General features: G+C 41.9%; 1 protein-coding gene across 2 annotated transcripts in view; it reads right to left on the bottom strand.

The window, feature by feature from the left end:
• Nucleotides 1–16,580, bottom strand: part of LOC104909324 (mitogen-activated protein kinase kinase kinase 15-like) — a 45,388-nt gene extending 28,808 nt beyond the window's left edge. Inside the window, exons 1-2 of one of the 2 annotated variants that reach the window (XM_010725605.3) lie at nucleotides 16,475–16,580; nucleotides 1,289–1,428 (exon numbers count right to left, since the gene is read on the bottom strand). In XM_010725605.3, the coding sequence (XP_010723907.1) occupies nucleotides 1,289–1,411 (123 nt within the window). In that variant the 5' untranslated portion in view covers nucleotides 1,412–1,428; nucleotides 16,475–16,580. The remainder of the gene's footprint in view (nucleotides 1–1,288; nucleotides 1,429–16,474) is intronic. The other variant, XM_031557254.1, reaches the window with a different exon arrangement.
• Nucleotides 16,581–20,171: the final 3,591 nt, after the last annotated feature.

Genomic DNA, 20,171 nt, shown 5'->3' with positions numbered 1-20,171 from the left:
TGAGTCTGAAGGTCATTCATCCCTCCAGTTATGGAGCACATGCTTGCATAAGTGCTTGGCACAAAGTGCAGAAATCAAAGCCATTCACCTCACTAGGTGGAGATATGTAAAAGATGACTAGCTTGGGCTTCCCAAACTTAGGCACCTGCTGAGGAGAACCAAGATGATCAGAACACCTGAGATACAACATAAGACAAGGACTTAAAAAAATGCATTAATAAAAAATAAGAACTGCAGTCAGGTATGTTGTCTCTGCAAGAGGAAAAGTTGTATGGCTGCCCTTAAGAAATTATTAAAGCAATGAAGGGGATGCAAGTATGCCTTGACACATATTTGTTGTATCTCTTTGAGCAAAGGGTGTGAGAGGCTCCATCTCTGAGGTCTCGTGACTCCAGATTACACAAAATGTGAATATATATGTGGAACACAATTGCAGGAAGGAGTATGGGATTCTAGATTCAGAGTAAAACTGAAGACACTGAAAGAAAAAGCAGCTGTGACAGGACCCAGCTTTTAATGCAATTAACATTCAACTAAATATTCTTATTTCACTGGGAAAGATTGGAGAATTCCAAGATAGATTTTTGGACATTAGTGGCATGAAAAAATGTTAAAACCAGAAGAGGCAATAAATCAAAAAAGAGAAAAACAACCTCACACAGCATGAACAACGTTGTTCTCAGTGAAGGTAGCAAGAAAAAGGATGATATTATAAGAATCAGTAAGTGGTAGTATAAAAAAGTAATCTAAGTGTGAGCCAAACCAAAGAAAACCTACGCTGTGAAAGAAATATGCCATTATAGGACTTGCAGCCAGAACAGCATTAAAAGACTTCAGTGTATAGCATGTTTCCCTCCTGTAATAGTGAACAACAGGCCTGTTATCTCTTCTTTCTTCAAAGAGAAATAAAAAGAAGATTCCTGTAATCTTAGCTTCTCAGAAACTAGGAGATACTAACTTCAGCGGAGAGAAGTATTTGAATGTTCAGAGTAGGTTGCAATACATTACTTCTTTGAGCATCACTATTGGAATTGAAAGCGCAGGTTTTGTACAAGTCAAACCATCTGAAGCAAACCCAGTACTGCAGTATGGATCTTTCTTATAAACAAGCTTTTACTTTAACCACTGCTATTCTTGGTACTAGCTATTATTTTTAACAAGATTTTGCTAAATAGCCATTAGGAAATCACACTCAATGAAAGTTTCAAAAAAAGCCACGAATGTTTGCGGAATCAGGTAGCTAAAGGTATTTCTGAAATGAAGCAAGATTTTGAAGAGAGAACCTTACTTTGAGAGACTGAGCAGTGTCATCATCAGTGCCATGGTAGAGTATAACATTATTTGCCATGTCAAAGCTTTCACGCACACCAAGGTGGTAGAACAGTGATGGTTGCTTGGAAATATCACTCATATCCACAACTGCAACATCTGAAATGAGAGAGGGAGGGGGGAAAGTGCTAAAAAAAAAAAAGTCTTAAAACCCATTTTATTATTACAAAGAATTTAAATGAATTCTGAAATCACACATACATTTGTAAGTCCAAAATCAACATACTCAATTAAGGATCATTTTCTCATAGTACAAGTAAATATTACCATGCACTTGAAAGATACTACATCCAGAAAATGATCACAGTATTACCATAACTGTGAGGCATGGTCTATGAATTCACAGTTTTGAAATCACTGCATCATGTATACTGCAGATGAAGGAGTTCTACTTTTGCTCCCCAAGCCTGAGTACCGACTAAGATGGGAAATGTGGAATCTCCAGGTGAAATCTCTGAGGAGAATAAGGCAGATGAAAATTAAGAAAAACCACAAGACCATGTTTATTTTCACCAAATCTTGAAATACAGTAAATTCCTAAACAGTGGAAAAATAAATAAATTGTGAAATTGACTTTTAAAAGCTACACACATTATGCATTTTGAGGTGCAGGGCAGAGTGGAATACAGAACTCAACTACAAGCAGCTTGAGCAAGACTTCCAGTGCTCCTGGATAGCACTCAAGTCAGAAATGAAAGTAAGAAACTTTGCATCATTGAAGATGACCGACACAGAAAGGTAAATAGAAATAACCTGCATTATGCAGAACAGCTGAGATACAGAATAAAGATTTGGAGCTCACTGTCTGTTTCTTATGTGAACCTAAAGACCAGCACAGACAGAAGAAGTAACTGGAATAGACACTTAAGCTGTTTTTCCCTTGATCCTTGGATATTCTGTGCTACCTAAGAAAGCTGTGGTCTAAAGCTTTTTGAATCTGTATCTACATGACTGTCTGCTTTCACTGCTGTGGGATAGACGGCTAAATGTACATCCAGAGTATTCATAAGACTAAAGCTTGGGTGTTCAAGCCACAGGGCAGTCTGAGGTACAAAACAGATTCCAGAGTCCCAGTCCAGCAGGGCAGTAAATCCTGCACCTCTAATGCTGTTAACAGACAGCTCCTGTATCTACAGGGAATGACGGAGAAGAATGAAGCTACCAATAGACAAGAAACCCATGAGCAGGCCAGGCCTGTTGTGTGAAATCCAAACAAAGCAGTCCGTTCACCTGGGCCTCACTGAGGTTACCTACCAGAAGAATCAATGCCTCATATTCAGTATGCAAGTTCTTGGTAAATCCAGCAGTGAATATACATTCCTGTACAATTCCACCTGGGTATTTTAAAGGCTTTTCATTAACTTATTATTATTAACTTATTGTTATCCTTATAACAAAGCTGAGAAGGGATAGACGAGTGGACAGTGAGGTGGGTTGAGAACTGGCTGACTGGCAGAGTGCAGAGGGTCGTCGTTGGTGGTGCAGAGTCTGGCTGAAGACCTGTAATCAGTGGTGTCCCCCAGGGGTCTGTGCTGGGTCCGGTCTTGTTCAACATCTTCATCAGTGACCTTGATGAGGGGATAGTGGCCACCCTCAGCAAGTTTGCTGATGATACGAAGTTGGGAGGATTGGCTGACACGCCTGAAGGCTGTGCTGCCATTCAGCGAGACCTGGACAGGCTGGAGAGCTGGGCAGTAAGAAACCGGATGAGGTTCAACAAAAGCAAGTGTAGGGTCTTACACCTAGGGAGGAAGAATTGCATGCACCGATACAGGCTGGGGGATGAGCTGCTGGAGAGGAGCTCTGCAGAGAGGGACCTGGGCGTCCTGGTGGACGACAGGTTGGCCATGAGCCAGCAGTGTGCCCTCGTGGCCAAAAAGGCCAATGGCATTCTGGGGTACATTAAAAAGAGCGTGTCCAGCAGGTCGAGGGAGGTGATCCTCCCCCTCTACTCTGCCCTGGTAAGGCCTCCTCTGGAGTACTGTGTCCAGTTCTGGGCTCCCCAGTACAAAAAAGACAGGGATCTCTTGGAAAGAGTCCAGCGGAGGGCCACAAAGATGGTGAAGGGCCTGGAGCATCTCCCCTAGAAGAAAGGCTAAGTGAACTTTGTCTGTTTAGCCTTGAGAAAAGACGACTGAGAGGGGACCTGATCCAGGTCTATAAATATCTGAGGTGTGGCGGCCATAGCGGTGAGGCCAGTCTCTTTTCAGTGGTACGTGGAGACAGGACGAGGGGAAACGGACATAAGCTGCAGCATAGGAAGTTTTGCACGAATGTGCGTAAGAACTTCTTCATGGTGAGGGTGACGGAGCACTGGAACAGGCTGCCCAGGGAGGTTGTGGAGTCTCCTTCTCTGGAGATATTCAAGACTCGCCTGGACGCCTACCTGTGTGACCTGGTGTAGGGAACCTGCTTTGGCAGGGGGGTTGGTCTCGATGATCTCTAGAGGTCCCTTCCAACCCCTACAATTCTGTGATTCTGTGATTCTGTGAACTTACTGAAGCATAAGGACAGGCTTTTGAGTCCACAGAAATGACCTGCCTAAAAACCGAAATACCTTTACTTGAAATATAATAATAATTAGTAAAATAAAATAAAATTATGGTAAAGTGAGAAAATTCTCCTATCCCTGAGCAACCTCAAATTCTATACCACCTACTGATCACCTTTCCATTCCTGCTCAATGAGCTTTCTACAGCAGAACTAATTCTTAGCATACCGCACGCCACAGGGTCATACAAACTGAGCAGGCTTGAAGCAGTAAATCCCAGCTTCATCAACACATCCAAATCCAGATTATCCTCACCTTCAACATTACAAAATCAACTGAAAAAACATAAGTGATCTATAAAATAAACATTTATACAAAATAACAAGCAAACGTAGAATCACATCAACTCAAAGAAAAAAGATGAAGTCAAAGAGGTTGGACTGCTTTTAGTGCCTGTATAAACTAATTTTGTGGAACTGCGCTGTGGAATCAAAATCTCCTTCCAGGTGAGAAGATTTAGACAATGTGTTCACATAGCACACAGATATTGCATTTTCCAATATCATGTGAGCAATGACCCGTAACAGTTTATTGCAACAAGGCTACCCACAGCCCATAGCTGTGCAAGCCTACATCTGAAATTTGCCTTCTCTTGACTGCTGCTCGGTTACAATGTAAGTTGCATCAGAACCACATTAAATGGGCATAACCACAGTAATGTCCACATTAAAAAGGAGTACCACAATAAAAATTCAGCAGTTAACACTGATAAAAGATATAAGAGGATGAGTTTTTCTTGTTTATTCACATCTCATGAACACAAGTGTGAATAAGGTAAAATAAATAGAAGACTAGCAGGGAAGATGAAGGTGGTATCCCAAAAGCTACACGAACATGGAAAAAATAGCCCCAGGAAGATGACCGAATAGATCCAGTCTGACCGTGGGAACCAAGGGATGAAACAGAAGCAAACACCATCTGACTAAAGCAGAGCACCAGAAGTGCTGCTGGCAGCGGAGCAGAGCAGTGATAAGACCTTGTGTTCCCAGAGTGGTCTCCACTACCCCTCCAGCAGGAACAGCAGTGTGCTGGGAGCAGGAAGGAGAGAGTATGCACCTATCTACATAGCAGCTTTACTCGGGTGCTAGGGAAGCATATCTTGAGTCTGGTGAGGTCAGGAAATGAATGTGAGTGAGAACAAATGATGGACAATCAATGCTAATTAAAGAAGCAGCTCCCTGAGACACCTTCAGTGCACTGGGCACTGCAAGTACAGCACTGACAGTGACCATTCTCCAGCACTACTGTTTTCAGGGCTACATCTCTTTTCTTAGTGTAGTGAGCTTTGTAAATCAATTAGTGATTCACAAATACTTTTGTTTCAGTTCTTATGCTTCGCTTGCAATCGATGTTAAAATCTTTCATCTACAGTTCTTGAAACACAAATAAAGGATCCTGAAATACAAGGACATATATAGAATGGTTACAAAGAGAGAAGAATTTCCATACTTATAAGATCTGTGAGATACATAAAATTAATACTACAGCACAAGTACCTGCTTAACAAAGCAGGATTTATGAACAGAAACAAGTTGATCACGCTTCATCCTCTACTGCCATCTCTGTGTCAGAAAAGCCAATTCAACAAAACGCTTTCCAGGCTTCTCTTTCCAAATTTAGGTTCAGCTTCCTTCCTCACAGACAAGTGTCAATCAAGAATTAATGCTGACTTTTTGGATAGCCAGATTGTAGGTGGTAACAGCTGAAGTTCAGAGTAGAAGTCAGCAGCAGTCAGCTTGGAAGAAATAGTGGCACATGTAGTTGGAGGGAAACTGGTAATGAAATCAACCAGCACGACACACTCGCAATGCCTGAAAGCAGGTTAACATAAGCAGAAAACACAAAAACTGTATTTATTTTAGATATCTTGCTTAGTCACAACCAGAAATTTCTTGTTCTTGAGTTCATTTCTCACCTGCAACCTGTTATGCTTTGGAATTCAAATAGCCTCAGCACTACTAATTCTCACTCAGCAAAACCATCCCTTGGGATACAGTGAACACCAGACAACCACCCAAAATGCAGCATGGACAGATTGAAGGGCCAACATCCATCTCGAGCTTTCTGCACAAGCACCCTTTTCATCCAGAGTGATCCAGAACAGGGTTACATTCAGACCCAAACATTACAGCCACTAATCATGTCAGCACTGTGGTGTTACTTTACAGCAGTACTCAGATACCGCCTCTTTCATCTGTCCTCTGGTACAGAGGACACACATTAAAAATAGAAATAGAGCATATTTTTAGTGTTCCAGTGGTGTTTACTGCAATTCAGGAGAAACAAGTATTTAAAACTATTAATTTTTCTAAACCATGATGAAGTATTCATGATATTTATAACTGATACATACTCCTTATTGTCAAAAGAACTCATTCACCACAAAAATTAAAACACACACAAGAAACTACAATTCAGTTAAAAGCAGCAGAACAAACTACAGCAGGTAAGTAATACTGCCAGTTCTAGGGATTGATATAAAAAATAAATGCTCATTTACTTTTATGTCCTGGGGCTTCCTTATTAATTTGATACATCACCTCAATCTTGCAATCCCTCAGTAGCATATTAAGGATTTTGTTTGTTGTTAAATGGAAGGAAAGGTTCTTCCAAAGTCCTTGGAAATGAAAAGCAAAAGCTTTATGAAACATTATTAGATGTTTCCTAAATATAACTAAATTCACAGTAAAACTGTATGTTTCAAAGAAGGCAAAGCACTATTCTAAAATAGGAAAGCAGTTCTACTGATCCAGAAAAGCAAAACTTGTGCCCGAAGAATGTCTGTGCTTATATTTAACTGATCTTCCAAAAGTGTTTCTCAAACTGCCAGACAGAATACAACTGAGCAACTTCAAGAACTGGTGCACAAAGAAAATTAATATAGTTAATAGAACACATGGCAAATCCAAAAGTAGAATGCACTTATAAAGCTCTGCACAAGCATGAATATGAAAACATTGCCTGACTAGAAATAGCAAAACACCTGAAAAGAACCTGTCACTAAGAAGGGGTAGAAAAATTTATTTTTCTTCTTTTCCTAAAATGTTAACTGCATGAAAAGAACTAATCCTAGACAAAATTTTCTTGCATTATTGAACTGCAAAAGTTAGAAAATATGTAATTTACTCTAAACAGTGTATGCCTAAGCTTAGAAATTGCTCACTGTTTTCCATAACAAAGCTTTGTTCTCAGTCCTATTTTTTTTCCCAACTTTGCCAATTTGCTTGAGGTTGTGTGCTTGTGTGTGTTTCTGTTTTTTTTTCTTATAAACAATTTAATTAAAAACAATCCAGTCATTTATGAGATTATGTTGGGGAACTTGTTCTTTTGGCAGTACTAAGCATCCTCCCATGCCAAATTAAGAAGGCTTAGTGCTCCTGTGTACCAAAACAGAGTCTGAATAGTCAGGCTGCCTAGACATACTCATGCTAGTCTCAATTAATGTTATTTATTCCAAAACTGAGATTCAGTCACAAGACAGGTGTTTGGTCTCACACGAGGTCATCTTCACTCCCTTCATTGTCAATGCAGAGAGATAAAGCACTTTTAGAATACCATTTGTCTGATCCATCAGAAGTCTACCTAAGTCTGTCCCCTTCCTTCCTGTGGCTCCTCTTTAGGTGATCTGACAGCAGTCTTTCAGTATGTAAAGGGGAGCTAAAGGTAAGAAGGGAACAGACTCTTTAGCAGGGTCTGTGGTGATAGAAAAAGGGAAATGGTTTCAAGCTCAAAGAGGGTATATTGGGGTTAGATATAAAGAAAAAGTCCTTTACAGTAATGCTAGTGAAGCACTGGAACCAGTGCCCAGAGATGTGGTGGTGCCCTGTTCCTGGAGACTTTCAAGGCCAGGCTAGATAAGACCCTGGGCAACCTGATGTAGCTGTGGTGTCCCTGTTCATTGCAGGGCAGCTGGACTAGACGGTCTTCAGAGATCCCTTCCAACACTAAGGATTCCATGATTATATGAAAAGAACTGTAGCTCAAAAGCGCACATTTCCCTCCACTAGCTGTGAAGGGAGTCAGAGATAATGGCATGTAAGGTGCTTTGTGCTATGAGGTTGTTCCATAGAGCCAAGCAGTCCTTCTCTGAAGTACCACATTCAACTTTTAATGCATTTCAATTAAAAATTATATAAACTCAGCAGGTATTTACTGCAGATGTTCCCACCAGCTAATCAGTGAACTGGCCACTGGAGGAAAACTACAGTTCTTCATCATCAGCACTAGACCTGCAGTTACTCTGCCTCCGAAGGAGGAACAGAAAGACTGTCACAAATTAGACCCATAGCTAAGATTTCTCTGAACACCAAACTCTTGCTTGAATTTTCCAGAAATTGCATATTCCTGGCCTGTGGATGAAGTTTACACTCATTGAATCCTCACTAAACATTACTTTTCAAGACAAATTTAAGCATTACATTTCCTTGAAAGCCAATGGCATTCACTCTAAAACTAGTTTTACTAGTCTGTGTTTTATTCAGAGAGGTTGAGGATGCTCCACCCCTGAAGGAGTCCAAGACCAGGTTGGATGGGGCCCTGGACAATCTGGTCGAATACCAGATCTGGAGGTTGGTGGCAGGGGGGTTGGAACTTGATGATCCTTGGGGTCCTTTCCAACCCAAGCCATTGTATGATTTCATACTGTAGTTTCTGATGTTTTAAGAACAACACGGCCTCAAGTTTGAGGCAGGTAACACAGTGGTGTAAGAAATCACAGTTAAAATAAAAAGCGTGTGCACGCATTCACTGGAAAATTTACAGTACAGAAGGTCATCCTTCCTTGAGGAAGGGCTGCAAAAGTTCACCCACTCTGAGCCACAGATCTTTAGTTACCAGCCATAATCAAACCAAGTGAGTACTGACAAGGTCTTCATGCTGCCAATAAATGAACATTCTGAGGTGCACAAGAGATTACTATTTACACAATTTCCTTCAGGCTCCTGCGTTCGAAACTGAGGGAGAGACCTCATCACTTGGATCTTAGCTTTTGAGCAATTTAACAGCCCAAGCAGATGAATGCTTATGCCTACCTGTCACCCTTAGCTCTTTCACAAGACCCACAGTCTTTACTTTTCCTCCCTTTTCATTTCATCTTCCCCTTAGAGTTAAGATATTTCTGATTTGAAACTTAAATACAAATTGATAAATTCTGCCTTAGTGCCATCACAGCAGCAGTGAAGAAAAGCACTTCACTCCTTCCTCAGTAGCTGCAGAAGATCAGCAAGCACACCATGATGGAGGCTGATAGGGTTGCAGGAAGAGACAGGGCAGTATCAGGGCTTGAGCAGTTGAATGCTTCCCCGCACAACCAAATCCCATTCCTGTTTCTCTGTACTCCACAGCTGCTGAGTGATGCTAGCCTAAAGCAACAAAGTCAAGTCTCAGAGATGGACTCAGCAGCCATACAGTTATTAGTATTCTGAAATGGAGGGGGAAAAAAAAAAATCTCGAAATGCCCCACTGAAACAGAAAAACTGAAAAACAGAGCCCTCATTTTGAAGGTAGCTTGTAGCAAACCCGGTGCCTCTTGAGAAGAAAATTCCCTATATTTTGCCTCAAACATTCCCTTCTACCATTCAGCTTAGCCTAGGCACAAGTTACAGCTCAAAGTTTTGGATTTAACAACTGTAGTTGTCCATCTGCAAAGCAGCTAATCATCTCCAAAGCAATCAATATGCCTGAATCCTAATTTGAAACAGACAGCTATTTACACTTCCCACATGCTTGTTCAACCTTGATATCGAAATGTACACTAACGAAGCAGGATTCAAAAATTGTCAAAGTGTACTTAAAGAACATGTATCTGTTTCCCTTCTTGTTATTCACAGACATTAAGCAAATGAAACTTCCAGAAGTCACTTATTTCTCACTTTTCCCAAAGCCATGAGCAGTGACTGATGAAGGATTTCAAATCAACATATCCAGAACACTACAAAAATATTTATCCACCACAGATTACCTGAGAAAGAAACCAACTCAGTTTTTCCCTGCTTACATAGTCTTAGTGTATTAAAAGCTTTGAGATAGGTGCTAGACAGCCATAAGGAGCAGATCTCATATTGTACATGCTTTTCACAGGCCCACGGAATGCCTCAAGTTGAAAGGGACTCACAAGTATCATGGAGTCCAACCGGTGGCTCCACACAGCACCACCCAAAATCAAACCCCATGTCTGACAGACAGTGTTGAACTCCGGCACTCGGGGCCGTGCCCACCACCCTGTGGTGCAGCCCCTTTCCCTGACCCCCAGCTGCCCCTCCCCTGACACAGCTCCATGCTGTTCCTTCGGGCCCTGTCGCTGTCACACAGAGCAGAGCTCAGCGCTGCCCCTCCGCTCCCTGTGAGGAGCTGCAGGCGCCATCGGGCTTCCCCTCAGCTCCTCTGCTCCGCGCTGAGCAAACACAGGGGCCTCAGCTGCTCATGTGTCTCATTCTGGACCCTTCACCATCTTTATAGCCCTCCTTTGGATGCTCTCTATATCCTTCTTACATTGTGGTGCCCTAACCTCAGTGCGTAAGGTGAGGATAACATTATTTCCCAAATTTCCCTAGCAAGTCAAGGAGCCGACTACTTCTGCACAGTCAGCCATTTTGCTACCTTGTTTAGCAGAGAGAAACAGTGGAATAAATTAAAAACAGGCATTTCATGCTAGCACTAGCTGTGTGCCAAGCATCACATGAGATTGTTTCCACTGCAATATTTACTAGAGCTGAGCTTGCCAGTTGAGAGAGCATACAGAAAAAGGCACCCAGCCCTGAATCTAATTTGAACCTTGCCTGTAGTATGGAGGGAAAATAAGAAAGTTGAACTTGATGTAACTTCTCATTCACCTTGGCACTTCCTACACTGAGTCATGAGAGGCAATGGGGTCATGAGAGGTAATGAAAGGAATTGAAGTACAACTTAAAAAAAAAAAAAAAAAAATTACTTTATGGGATTGCCTGACCTAAGTGCAATTAGGAAGAGTACGAAATTCAACAAGAAAGGCTTTCTCTTCCTTCTCAACAGCAAGGCCAAAGAGGTTCAAATAAGCTCCAGATCTTTGAGCACTTATCCAACCTAAACTCATCATTTAAGGTTGAATATCTTAGATGGGAAGCAGCACATACTTGCTCAATCTGCACATCCCGAGCACATCACACATTGGCCAACGACATATATCAAAAACATTTGAAAAAACAAAATTATGCTGCATTTTATCTTCTGTCCAAAGAAATGTTAGAGATAAGACTGATCAAAATACAAGGCTCTACCATGGAAAGAAATAGAAATATTTTGATACACCAAAGTTTATAGGTCTGTGTAAAGTCAATTTTTTTAAGAATGAAAAATTTAACATACAAAGATAAATGAGACTTACCTGCTCTAAATCTTATTTTCTTCCAAATCATTTATTTAAAAACAAAGATCAAGAAACATCTCCATCACTAGAGATCTGTACTTGTCCACACCAAATTGTGGCATCAGTCTCATAACTATATCACAGATTTCCTCTTTATAAAACGTCAGACTTTCATTTAGGGCACACATGGAAGTACAATATTCATGGATACATTGTTAATTGAAAACAGGCAGCATTGTTAAAGTGGAAATGCAAATAAAGTTTACATAAAACCACAGCATTCTCTGTGAGCCAAAAAGCTTCCACTCATGTACAGAGTTCTTGATTCAGTATTCTGGATGTTAGGCAGATGTGGATCCAATCTGCTATTTTTACCTTGCCTGTAAACAGCACAAGCTTTATGTGCCTGCCTAAATGCTGCATGCATTACTGTAAAAATCCTTATCCACCACTGAATATTGTAATTTCAGAAATGTGCAATGCCCATTAAAAAATTAGAAAGCTCTATTTCCAGGTACTGATCAGTAAAATCTAGGATTTCAGTAGAAGGCCTCATTTCCAAAGCCGATTACCAACATTATGTACTTTAACTATCCTATAAATACAGTATAAGTTATTACTTCCAACTTGCAAATGGGGAACATTAGCATGAACACTGCCGTTCATTAACACAGCACACCCATACAAAATTTCCCTGTTTCAAAATAGAGCATAACTAAAAGTAAATAAATAATGTAACTCCAAGCTAGTTATCACAGGATCTCTATCAGAGGAATATTAGTACTTCCATGCTGCAGTTCAGACACAGTTACATAAAACAGAGGTTTTATAACAAGCCTTTAAATGTGTTCTCCATCTTTTATTAGACTGTAGGATGGCTCATCTCAAAATATACATATACATAAATTGTCATAAGATGAAGCCCAGCGTGTATGTTGACAATATCTCTGCTTAACAGAAGAAAAGTACCAAGAATTTAATAAAAACCCAAGACAATGGCTTTTTCATTGTAAATTCAATTGTCCAACTATTCTTAACTGCATTTTGATGATGATTTGTTAGACTGTTCTGTTTATCACACATCTGAATCTGCTATCAAATTTCTTAATTCAAATCAGCCAAGTAGATTTCATGAAGTCTCTGGCACTTCTTGCAAAAGCACGCTTTTCTTTGTATGTTGTAGAAGGACATCAGTTTCTACAGATGTGGGCATGATGAGTAAATAAAAATAAAAACTACTGGAAAAAAAAAAAGGCTGCAGATACTATGAAGGTCAGCATTTTCACATGCAAGTTTTTCTACTAAGTAAATTTCCCCTTTTAAAGATCTTTTAAAGATTTCTGAACTTTGTGTGTATTGTCCCCTTCTGTAGACTTGATGAGTGTTTAGTTGCAGTGCTAAGGCAGACTGCTTTACCCCAAGTTCATGCCAATTCCTCTTAGGATTGCTTTGTCACAGTTATCACGGTGTAGCAGAGTAGAGATCACAGATCAAGACTTGGCAGAAAAAAGCCAAAGCCAAACAAACAAACAAAAACCTCACTAATATTTGTATTACTCACTCTGAAAATTAGTTTAAAACTTCAAACTGGCAGGAAAAGTCAACAGCAAGTAACTGTAAGAATCTGCAGTCTTGTGGCTTGAGCCATGGAGCAGGGAGAACACTGGGTTTTGTACCAATGAAAAGTTTCAGCATTAACACTACAGCAGAACGATTTACTTCTGTGAGGCTAACTTATTCTGAACGGTAGAAAAGCAAGCAAGCATAGTTTATTATGGTACAGTGATCCATAATTTTAAGGGTCAGAATTCATGCTGTCTCCTCAGACCACAGCAATGCAGCTTTAGCTCCTGGCACACCTCCATAGTCACCCCAACCTCCAAGGAAAAAGTGAAGCTAGTTGCAGCATCTCTGAAAGACAACAGGCTAGGTGGAATCGTACATATTTGGCTCACCAGAAGCTGCCAGCTGAACCACACTGACCTCAGCAGAGACTAGAGCTATGCTGTTTACAGCAAGCCTGTGCTTGGAAGCAGGATAAAACAACAGCTGTGCTCCCTCTTGGCTCAGTCTCAAGCACACACACTGCAGTTCAAAGGTAGCATGAGGCTAAAGCAACTTCACACACTGAAGCATGAGGGAAAGAGCCTACCATGTTCACAAGTTTCACCAGCAAGCTGTACACCAACTTGAAGTCCTCCTAAAGAAGTGACCCTATACACCTGACTGCCTAATTCCAGCCATGTAAGATCACTGGAGCATGAAAGGAGGCAGCAGCCCAAGCAGACAGTGCTAGGGCTGCTCCTTTGCCTGTGCCAGAGCAGCAGCATGCCCCACAGGTTAGGTAGATGTGGATTTGCAGCCAGCACAGACAGCCAGTGAGTTAGAACTAGGGGCCACTGCTGGAGCAGAGTGCGAAAGAACCCCCAAAATCTGGAGTTCTTGCCCCAGTTCTGCACCAACTCATTAGAAGAGCCTTACCTCAAACTTCTACATCTGCAAAACAGGAACATCGATTACTTTTTAACTAGGGATACATAAACACCTGTGATTTGGTTAATAACCATGTGTAATGCAATAACCATGTGTAAAATGATAAAATGGAAGTGAGATATAACTATAAATAAAATAAAAGTAGGTAATGAAAGTATGACATGACAGAACACACAGAGCATAGGTGAGGTTGGAATAGATTGCTGAAGATCATCACAGAATCACAGAACGGCATAGGTTGGAAGGGACCTCAAGGATCATGAATCTCCAACTCCCCTGCCACATTCAGGACCACCAATCTCCCCATTTAATACTAGACCAGGCTGCCCAGGGCCCCATCCAACCTGACCTTGAACACCTCCAGGGACAGGGCATCCACAACCTCTCTGGGCAGCCTGTTCCAGCATCTCACCACTCTCTCCGTAAATAACTTCCCCCTGACATCCAACCTAAATCTTTCCTCCTTCAACTTAAAACTATTTCCCCTTGTCCTGCTGTTGTCTACCCTTTCAAAGAGTTGATTCCCCTCCTCTTTAGATACTGAAGGGCTGCAATGAGGTCACCCCACGGCCTTCTTTTCTCCAGGCTGAACAAGCCCAGCTTCCTCAGCCAGTCTTTGTAGGGGAGGTGCTCCAGTCCCCTGATCATCTCTGGACTCTCTCCAACAGCTCTCTATCTTTCTTATATTGGGGGCTCCAGACCTAGACACAGTACTCCAGATGGGGCCTCACAAGAGCAGAGTAGAGAACAATCACCTCCCTGTCCCTGCTGGCCACCCCTGTTCTGATGGAGCCCAGGATACCATTTGCTTTCGAGCTGCAAGAGCACACTGCTGGCTCATGTTAAGTTAAGTTATTCATCCACCAGGATCCCCAGGTCCTTCTCTGCAGGGCTGCTCTCAAGGACCGCTCCTTCCAGTCTGTATGGATGCCTGGGATTTCTCTGGCCCAAGTGCAAAACCTTGCGCTTTGCTGTGTCAAACCTCATTAGGTTCACCTGGGCCCACCTTTCAAGCCTGTTGAGATCCCTCTGAATGGCATCCCTTCCTTCCTGCGGTTGACTGTGTCAACCGCACCACTCAGTTTGGTGTCATCAGCAAACTTGCTGAGGGTGCACTCAATGCCGTCATCAATGTCATTGATAAAGATATTAAAGAGCACCGGTCCCAAGGAATCATCGAGTCCAACCCCCTGCTGAAGCAGGTTCCTTACAGCAGGATACACAGGAAAGCATCCAGACAGGTTCTGAATATCTCCAGATATTCTCTGGGTAGTCTGCTCCAAGGCTCTGTTGCCTTCACATGCCTTATGCTCATATGGAACATCCTATGTTCCAGTTCGTACCCAAAGCCCCTTCTTCTGTCACTGAGCATTGCTGAACAGAGCCTGGCCCCCAGCCACCTGACATCCACCCTGCAGATATTTACAGCACAGGAACATGAATGAACTCAACACAATCTACTTATGGTTACTTGCTTACGTGTTTCTAATATTGTCCAGCTGACATCAAGAGAGTTATTTCATAATCCTATAGGCAAGCTGAAGCAAAGTGAAGCCTTTCAAGCTACATGTTGAAAGAGCAATAACGCTGATATACAGCTATGTTTCACTGTTGACAGTGAAAATAATGTTGAGTGAAGGATACAAATCTCTGAATGCAAGTAAGCACTCCTGTAAGATGATTTCATACTAGAAGTTGAGCCCAATATCATTAAAGCAAAATACACATTTTGAATGTAAATGTTGCATCATAGCACCTAGGACGTATCAGAATGCAATAACATAAACACTTGATGGACTGCATCAAGCTTGCTACTGTCATTTAAAATTAACCTCACCTTCTTGGATATAAAAGGGCTGTAATGCTACTATATTACAGTCTTGCTGGCAAAATATTTTACTTTGGTGGCACAATTAAGTGCTTGGCTGAAGTCTCCCAGAGTTGTTCTGCATATGCAGTATCACACAGAGATAAAAGGTCAGGTCTTGACAGCTCTGCTGTTGTATTAAAGCAGCACAACACCCAACCCAGTCAGCCCCAGCCTCTTGGCTACCACCTTCCTGCTCTGAAGATGGTTTTACTGCTTCTCTTCACATTTCCATTTCACACCGTGCACATATCTCCTCAGATTTAAAAAGAAAATACACCCTCAGCTACCTGGCCAGTTGCAGAAGAAATGAAAAGAGAAATACTAAGTATTTCATGCTACCTCTGCCTTCTGAAGTAAGCATCAGACAGACAGACAACCTTTAATCCCTTCCCACTACTCACTGTCACACCAAAGAGCAAAGATAAACTGCAGCAGCAAGATTTGTTGACATTTATTTAAGGTTATTGCCCTCAGCTGTCATCCTCACCTTCCTTTTAGAGATCACAATTCCTGCAGCAGAGTCAGCAAGGCAAACATGTGCCTCCAGTTCAGCGACACTGGTTACGACACTGTGTATTAGCTTGAAGATAAATGTTTACTTTATCCTGACATCCTTGCCTCCGACTGGCAAGGTCAGAGGTGGTAGGTGTTGAAGCATTCCTGCCAATTCTGCAGTGAGGATGCCAGCCTTCAGAGGGGAGAGGGCTTCAGGGCAGTAGCTGGCTATGGGTGACAATGTGGCTTTAGTCATTGCCAGTCAGAAAATCAGGACCCAGAACAGACAAGCTGCCTTTCCCTTTCATGGCTTGAAGAAAAATAGTTTCAGGGACAAGAAATGAGGGTAACATTAAGAGTGGTTCAACTATGATAGAGTGTAAGGAGGACCCACCTTTCAGGATCTGTCTGGAAGCCCTCTCCAGTCTAACGCTGGCTCTGAGAGAAGAGAGGCTGCTGGACAGGTGTCAGGATATCCAACAATGCATTTGGGGCTGCCTTACCATGCAGGATGCTGCTAAGAAAAGTTCATATGTAGCAAAACAACAGAAATGGACTTGAAAATATTCCATTACACCGATAAACTATCTGACATACTGCTTCCTGGATTGTTGCAGGAGTAACCTTTTTCTCAGGCAAATTCTGGCTTTATTCCTTAGTAGTTCAGTCTCTGCCTGGTCTGTCTTCCTTTCAGTCGACTTTCATGCTGCTGACTTCAATGACTGCCATCATCTCAAAACATCGTAGCCAAACAATCCAAGAAATATTCCAAGCTTCCCCCTGATTGCTTCTTTGTTCCATAGACACCACCACTCGCTTCTGTATCAGATAAATTACTTTGTTGATTGCTTGTTTCTAGAGCAATCTAAGCAAAGAGAGCTCCTCATCTTGTTAACAAGCCCTAATTTCACCATTTATCATAAGTTTGCTCTCACAGGGGCTGTAGAACTTATGAGTTCCCTTTTATCAAAGCACCATAGAAAGTTTGGTGATTTCTGAAGATGAGAGTCATTCTGCATTACCTGCTGGTCTGCAATAACATACCTAAGGCATAAATCACACTTCTCTTCATGATAAGATTTCAAATGGTGGGAAGTCAGTAATGAGTACGCTCAAGAAGAAAAGAAGGACATCATACTCTCATTATAGAATATAAGTGCTTTTGAGCACTCAGTGGCCTACTGAGAAATGATCTACCAGAAATTCTGCCTGCAGACAGGAAAAAGAGCTTCCTGTTGTTCTTTCTATTTGCACTCCATCCTTAAAGATTTCTGGTTTTGTCCTCAAAAAGGCACCAACTCCAATCATCATGGTATCATAGATTCATACTAAATAAAATACATCATCTCGCTTCAGGAAGGTGTCTTCTGACTAAAGTAAATGGCCACAACTTCAGGCAGAGTGGTAAAAGCAGGGTAGCAGATAGAGCTTCAATGAAAGATCCTACTGATACCATTCAGAATGTGAAGACATCATGCTCAGTCATTAAGTGTCAGTAGATACGTTCAGGATTCCAGCCACCAAACCAAAAGGCAAGGAAGCAACTTTCAGAAAAGCCCAACTATCATAACAGAGCAATAGGAACCGCTTCTTCAAGTTCTGCCCATGACGTACAGAAAGTAAACATGCACTGCACTACATCCCATCAGTACCACAATGGCATAACATCTCTCTGCACTTTGTTTTTAATAAACACACAATTTCTGAACACAAAGTTAACCACAACGACATTTATAATGGTCTTTGTTAAGAACTGAATAGATGCCAACAGCCCCAATCCAACACACATTCTACAAAATGAATATGACAGCAATAAATCATATATATGAAAAAAGAGAAATTAAAAATGACTGATTTTTCAGAGACTAAAGAAATGGTGGGATAGCTGAACGAGAATGTTATGAGTAGACAAACAATTACCAGCTTCAGCACTTTTGGATAATAGCCGATACATACTCAAAAATGTATTCGTTTTTATTTAAGGATGCCTGCATTTTTAGGGTTACACTGTAGTTGGTGGCAGTTAATCTGGGATTCTTGACAGCGAATAAATGCTAACATACCCGTAACATTCTGCATGGTTTTCCAAAAAAGTACATGGGGGCAAATAAACCCCTCTGCTTTTGGACAGCTTGCAGGGCTGGCTGAGAACAGTGACTCATGCTACGGGTTTCTCTTAATACAGCTAACAATATGACAAGATGCCTTGACCTAAAAGTTTGCTAAATTAGGGCATCGATTACAGAGTTGTCCCCCTGACTGGTCTTAAAACATCGCTACTGAAAAGGTATGAATGCAGGGCCTGTTTTGAACAGTCTCCTTTGGAACAGTTCTCACTTTAGATCTATTTAATTAATTTTTAATAGATGAAAAAATTAAATAGAAAAGTGATGTAAAACATTTGCCAAGTAAGTGCAGAGATAACAATGTCACAGTGGTATCCAGTGGTAAGGCAGTTCAGTATTACAAAGTTACATTAATCATGCATAAAGCAATCTCAGTTCTCCAAGATGCCCTGAATACCCAAGAAGTTGGCAAAGTTAGGCACAATCCCAGGCAAGAGACACCTTTTTAATAATGCAGGAACTTAAGAAAATGAATAACTGTCTCAAAATAAGCTCTCAGTGCAGTGCAGAGGAAGTATGTGCCTATACATAAATATGACTGTCAGAAAAAATTTGGCATTGATGAGGCCAACAGTATGGTATCATACTTCCCTTCAGGAGGAGAACACAAGGAAATACAGGGGAGATACAAAGAAGGCGCTGCTTGTGTTTGTGTCCTAAGAAACACAGAGAGTGCATCTGTTATGAATAGAGAACTCTTTTCAACCCTGCTAAGAGAGTCGTAACAGAATCCCATCTGAGAAGTTAGTAAGCAGCCAAAAAGATGTGTTGTTTCTCAATGTGGATGACTTACTGAAGCATGAAATGGACTCATCATATGAGCATTTAAAATGAGAACAAAGTCTTAAAAAGTCTCCCTTAACTTGACCCAAGAGCAAAACAAAGCATATTCTTGAGCAAGATGACATAAATGTGGACTTCAAGGTACTTTCCTCATCAGGGTCATTGGATTCCCCTAGTTTCCTGAAGTCTGCCCATAACGTTATGAGAAAAATCAGTCTGGAAGTTGTGCATGTGCTAATTTTAATTACTTTAAATAATATCTATTGACTTAGCGACTTCCTCTCTCTGCTTGCTCAGAAGGATATGACTCTTTCTCATGCTGCCCAACCATTCAAGTGGTTTGGCTGGAGAAGAGAGCAGGATCCTTTTGAACCAACAGAGACCTGTAATCAGCTGGAGCCTGGACAGCAAGCAACACCAACAGGTCGACTTCTTTAGGGTGTGCTTCTATACTTCCTTAGAATCACAGAATCATTAAGGTTGGAACAAAACACTAAGATTACCTTGTCCAATCACCAACCCATCACACCATGCCCGCTGACCACATCCCTCAGTGCCACATTCACACGGTTCTCAAACACCTCCAGGGGTGGTGACTCCACCACCTCCCTGGGCAGCCTGTGCCACTGCCTCACCACTCCTTCTGAGAAGCGATGTTTCCTAATACCCAACCTGAACCCCCACAGCACAACTTGAAGCCATTCCCTCTCATTCTATTGCTGTTACTTGGGAGGCTGACTCCCACCTCACCACAACCTCCCTTATAACTATAAGGTAGTTATAGCGAGCAAAAAGGTCTCCCCTGAGCCTCCTCTTCTCCAGACTGAACAATCCCAGTTCCCTCAGCTGCTCCCCATATGCTCCAGACCCCTCACAGCTTCGTTGCCCTTCTCTGGACACGCTCCAGGGCCTCAATGTCTTTCTTGTATTGAGGGGTGCAAAAGCTAACACGGCACTCACCAGAGCTCAATACAGATCGCTCTCTCCTGCTGGCTGCATTGCTATTCAGAGCAACAAGTGGGAGCAGGAGGCACCTGGAGGACCAGCGGAGTGGCTGCTTCCAGCTCTGAGCTCCCAGCCAGACCGAGAGCTGGGCAAGGCTTGTTAGCAAGTTACACCAGCGAGAGTGCCGCTGTCCCGAGGCTCGGTGCGCGCTGTAGATGAGCCGCAGCACCCCCCCCG

This window comes from Meleagris gallopavo, chromosome 1, assembly GCF_000146605.3.
Source record: "Meleagris gallopavo isolate NT-WF06-2002-E0010 breed Aviagen turkey brand Nicholas breeding stock chromosome 1, Turkey_5.1, whole genome shotgun sequence".
NCBI classification, from domain to species: domain Eukaryota; kingdom Metazoa; phylum Chordata; class Aves; order Galliformes; family Phasianidae; genus Meleagris; species Meleagris gallopavo.
The sequence above is the reverse complement of the archived record's forward strand: the minus strand, read 5'-3'. Positions and strand labels throughout refer to the sequence as shown.